The sequence below is a fragment of the Macrobrachium nipponense genome, chromosome 12 (genome assembly GCF_015104395.2).
Source record: "Macrobrachium nipponense isolate FS-2020 chromosome 12, ASM1510439v2, whole genome shotgun sequence".
Lineage (NCBI taxonomy): Eukaryota > Metazoa > Arthropoda > Malacostraca > Decapoda > Palaemonidae > Macrobrachium > Macrobrachium nipponense.
The window spans coordinates 92,895,471-92,900,928 of record NC_087205.1 but is presented as its reverse complement, the minus strand read 5'-3'; the positions used below and the strand labels follow the sequence as shown (position 1 = coordinate 92,900,928).

The 5,458-nt window shown below is 40.5% G+C and overlaps 1 protein-coding gene across 1 annotated transcript in view; it reads left to right on the top strand.

Moving 5' to 3' along the window:
• The first annotated feature begins 1,773 nt into the window (after window positions 1–1,773).
• Window positions 1,774–5,458, top strand: part of LOC135224667 (nuclear hormone receptor FTZ-F1 beta-like) — a 211,926-nt gene continuing 208,241 nt past the window's right edge. The window contains exon 1 of the mRNA XM_064263886.1: window positions 1,774–2,234. Coding sequence (XP_064119956.1) covers window positions 1,919–2,234 — 316 coding nt within the window. The 5' untranslated portion in view covers window positions 1,774–1,918. The remainder of the gene's footprint in view (window positions 2,235–5,458) is intronic.

Below are 5,458 nucleotides of genomic sequence, written 5' to 3'. Positions count from 1 at the left end.
AGACGAAAGTAGAATTATTTTTAAATTGTGTCTCTTGATCGTAATTCCAGTAAATCACGTAGAAGAATTTTTACTTAAGACATTATGAATATGTGTGATCTGGTGCTCGGTATGATATAATATGAGAAAAGGTATTTACATGGCTTTTATAATAATAATAATAATAATAATAATAATAATAATAATAATAATAATAATAATAATTTTACGGTAGTAATACGATATTGGTGGGAATTGGGGAATGAAAATAGCATTCGTGTGTCCAAAACTCTACGGTGGTCCCACGCCGTGTTTCATTTAGACTGGTTTTCTTTGAAAGCTTACAGGGTAACTAAAGAGAAAATAAAGCTCTGCGTTCTGATGCACTGATGTTGGTACTCAAACGCCCTGCGCTGTAGTTACGCATGTGGGCTCTTGTGCTGAAGTTATTAACTTGGGGTTATCATTATGTGATCACATATACACACATATATTTATATATATTAGTATGCATATATAAATACTAATTTGACATTCCCAATATTTATGCAGTCAATATTCATACGGCCAAGTGACTTATCAGAGCATATTTTCCATTATGTTATCGTAGTGTCATTCCAAATGATAAATAGAGAGAGAGAGAGAGAACTAATCTTATTTATTTGTCTCCACAGGTCTCCCACTGCCAGCGCCGCTACTTGTCTTTTCAAGGAAGTCGCCTTCCGCTTTGGGTCACTAGTAGAGAGCCAGGTCCTTCTCCCACCTTCTGAAGACACCACCAACGTCCTCCTCAACCACCCACCCACCCACGCCCCCGGAATCCTGCAGGAACTCTTGATAAAAAGCAAAAAAAAGGAGTCCTGCTACTAATAGTCCTCGTCACAGCGCTGGATACTCGTTTCCTTTTATTTTCCCCTCCGAGTTTATTATGAGTTGTATATCCTCCTCCTCCTTCGTCGCCGCCGCCGCCTCCCGGAGATAGGTCGCGAGGCGTGGCGATCTAGATCCTCATACGCCAAGGAGTGAAGACTCCTTCTCGAGATCCTTTGGAAGAGGAAAGAGAGAGATATCCTGCAGAGAGGCAGGTGAGGCCCCCCTGCACTCCCTAGAGAAAAAGAAGAAGAAGAAGAAGAAGAAGCAGAAGAAGAAGGAGGGGTCTTGGGTGTCCCTCTGAAAGGAACTCGAGGAAGGAAGGAAGGAAGGAAGGACTTCCCTCTCAGCGTCAGGAGACGACCGCCAGCCATGGCGCCTCTCGGTCAGGAGCGGGAGTGTGTGCAGTTGTGAAGATGAAATACACGTTATTCTCACAAACAGTTGGACCGGGACTGGATACTTAGCATTAGTTGCATAGAGTAGGAAGAAAAGGTGGCCATTAGTGTCAAATAGGATTTACTGAAACAAAGAAGAAGAAGAAGACAGTGACTTCACATGTAAATACGCCTCCTTCGCGCGCGCGCATTCGGTTCTAGTGATCATTATTGTTGTTGTTGTTGTTGTTGTTGCAGTGTCTGTCCGTCTGTCCGTCTCTGCTGCCACTCGAATTATGTCCAGTGGTGATTTGGCGTCTCTGGCGCAAGACTGACCGACCGACCGACCGGACGACCTCGATCAACCACCAGCCTTCGCTCGCTCGCTCCTTCCTAGGGTCATTATTTGTTTTCCTGACCCAACACGCCCCCCCCCCTGCCCCCCCTCCCCCCCCCAAAACCCCCTAACCCCTATAACCCACTGGCACCCTGTTGACACCCTCATTTTTTTTTTTTTCTTGACATCCGAAGCCAGCCATGGATACCTTGCACGCCCCCGCCCCCACGCCCAATCCGAGCAAGGCGGTGAACGGGGGCCACCCGCACGTCATCACCTCCATCAACTCTCCTCTCATCCCGCCCAAAGTGCGCACGCGCCCGCCCCCGCCCACACACACGTGCCCACGGCCCACATGGGCGCGCCGCCGCTCCTCGACCACCACCGCCATCATCATCATCATCACCATCACACGCCCAACGCCAACTCCCCCTTGATCGTCCACCACCACTCACAACAACACCACCCAAATCCCCACCACCAACATCACCACCACCAACACAGTCTCCAACGTCACCACCATCCCCAACACCAACAACACCACCGCCATCAGCAGCAGCAGCAGCAGCAGCCTCCACCACCCACCACGCCCTCGGAGTCGCCGAGACCAGCTCACAAAGGCCCACCGCCGCCGCCGCCGCCAGCGCACTCCTCTTCGTCGCCTGCCTCAGGTAAGTCCTCGTCAGTCAGGCCTGTCAGTCAGACCTGTCAGGTCAGGATTGCTTGATTGATGACACCTCTTCGATTTTCAGGTCAAAATTGGATCGGTGGTAGATTATTCATCCTCAAAAGCCTTGATTCATTTACGAGCTATTTTGGTAAAGTGAAGGATTTTATTTAAAAGATATATATTTTAATGTTCATTTATATAATATTCCCTCTGGAAGATTCAGTCCCATGACAGCTCATTTCAAGTTGTTAGATAAATCTATTTGATATCTAACGTTTCCCCCACAAAATGAGATATTTTCGAGGTATTTAGTTTGATTAAAATCGTAATCTTTGTAACTGTAGGGGTACTGACTGTTATACTTGCTGTAGAACGTGACGTCAGTGGAGTATTGAATCCTGCTTATATAAGGGATTTGAATGCATATTGGCTTATGATACTTGTAACGTTACGTAACCAACAGAAACGGGACTTTCTTCAATATGTCAATGAAACAATGACCAAAATAGTACCTGTAAAAAAGTGATGGTAAAGGATACTAGCTTCATTAACAGTCAGTTATATTTTTAGTTGTTTTTATGTATTTATATATCTTCTTAATTTTTATTTTTATTTTATTTTCATTAAATCATATTTTATTTTATTTTACTTAATTTAGTTTAATTCAAATATTGTTATTTTCATTTGTTTTTGTTTATTTGGTTTTATTTTGATTTTATTTTATTTTCATTGAATTTTATTTATTTTCATCAATTACTGAACAGCCACAGCGTGAAAGATTATTAATGTCGTCAACTAGTTTCCAACCACTTTGTGATATGTATGCGACAAGTTGCCGACGTTTGTCTATGACTTGCTTAATATGATTACCCAGTATGCCTACACTTTCGTTCCCACACATAATGTCATCAACTTTTTTTTTAACCTGTTTGTGTTATGTCTGCGATAAGTTGCCGACGTGTTTTTACGATGCTGTACCTTAGAACTGTCATTGTGAGTCCCTTAGAGTTTTGTATGGTTATAGTGACCTCTGGGTGTGTTTGTGTGAGTTTTGGCTTAGTGTTTTATACGTTTGATGCACAAGAACTTAATCCATAATGTCTCAAACATTCCAGATTACTTTCTAATCGTCAGATGAAACTAAACACTTATTATTACAAAACAAAAATAGAATAAAACAAGAAACTTGAAACGAAGAACAAATGGTAATAGAAAAATATAAACAAAAGTCATTCAAAACATGATAGTGAAACAAAGTGATTTAAAAATTAAGAATGAATTGAGTCGTTTTAATCAGAATGCAACAATGAAGCAAATTAAGTCAACAAATGAAAATGTGCAAGTACTTTGCAAACTAAACCTTAAGCGAAGTAAGTCACTTGTAACAATGGCTGAACAAATCAAGGAATTTGGAACGGAAAAAAATGAAACCACTAGTAATTTAAAACTAAAAAAAACACTGGTCTTGAATCTAGGATGAAACGGAGCAAGAAACTTAAAAAAAAAAACAATAATGAAACAAAGAAAGAGATTTAAAATTCGGATGACAAACGAAGCAAGTAGTCTGAAACAAGGAGTTGAAACGAATCAGAATAATCTGAAACAGAGGAAACAAACGACGCTGATAATTTGAATAAGAGGAATAATCAAGAGTTATCCGAGACGAGATTGAAACGGCAAGTAATTTACAAGTAAATTTGCAAAAAAATAAGGACGATTTAAAGCCAGCAATTCGAAAAAGGATAAAAAAAGATACCAACTTGAAGCACAAGAATGAAACAAAGTAACTTGCAAGTATAAAAGTAGAATGATGCTAAGCAGTTCATTTTAAATACATAAATACAGTAAGTAACGCGGAACAAGGATGAAAATAAAGGAAGCCAGTAGGTTGAAAAAAAATATGATTGATCAAGCAACTCTCTTAAAAGACAATAGACAAATGAAGTCACTTGAAATACAAGCAAGAAACAATATTTTAAGAGTAGACTATACCTAAGCAGTTCATTTCAAATACGTAAATACGGTAAGTGACGTGAAACAAGGATAAAAACTAAGGAAGCCAGTATCTTGAAAAAAAATATACGATTGATCAAGTAACTCTTAAAAAACAGTAGGAAAATAAAGTCACTTGAAAAACCAGCAATAAAACAAATGAACGAAAAGAGGCATCCAATCTTAGTATTGTTACCAGTATGGCAGTCAGTCAGTCGAGACACACACACACACACACACATACACAAATGGCAGTGAGGAAGGGCGGGCGCGTGACATTAGCTTTTTGGGCATGGCTGTTCGACCCTCACAAGGTCCCCCAAACATCTGACAGCAGGAAATACCCAGCCAGCTGACACAGGAACTGTCACTTTTCTCCCTCACCCTCCCCCCTCTCCCACTACCAACCCCTCCCTACTCACTCCCAACCAACCCCCCAAACCTACCCCCTAACCCTAGCTGTCGACAGAGAGAGAGAGAGAGAGAGAGAGAGAGAGAGAATTTAGTTGTCAGGGAGAGATGGAGTTCGTAAAAAAAATAAGGGAAATTAAAAAAGATATGGTAACTGCGTCTCATGCCAGGAAGTAGAGAGAGAGAGAGAGAGAGAGACAAAGGTGCGAGCAATGAACACCATATGAGAAGATTTAGGACAAAGGGCCAAATGGAGACGAAGAAGGGAAGAGAGGAGGAGGAGGAGGTGGAGGTGGAGGTGGGGGAAGGAGAAACCAGGTTCATTTTTGGGAGGGACTTGGAAGGGAGAGTTACTGCGTTACGCAGATTCTCCTATTATTATTATTATTATTATTATTATTATTATGTAATAAAACTCAATCATTTTATGAATAGATTGTACCAATATACGAAGGATAAAGCAAGGGTTTGCAACCATATTGATATAATGATTTATACAACTGTAGAGTTTTTATTACACAACAGTTGATTACGATATTATCAATTTCACATTATTATTATTATCCAGAAATTTAGGCCCTTTTTGCAGACAATGAAGAGGTTATGCAAAGGAGAAAAACGTTAAGTGTTTAATGATATTTTTGAGATAGATTTTGATGGTTACATCATCGTATAGCCCTGCAAACCGCGAAGTAACTGACAAAGACACTACTCTTTTTTTTTTATCTCCACAGAGAGAGAGAGAGAGAATTTATCACCTTTGTAGCTACATTTATTCTTGGGATATATGAGACTGTTATATTTCTATTACTGTAGGGAATG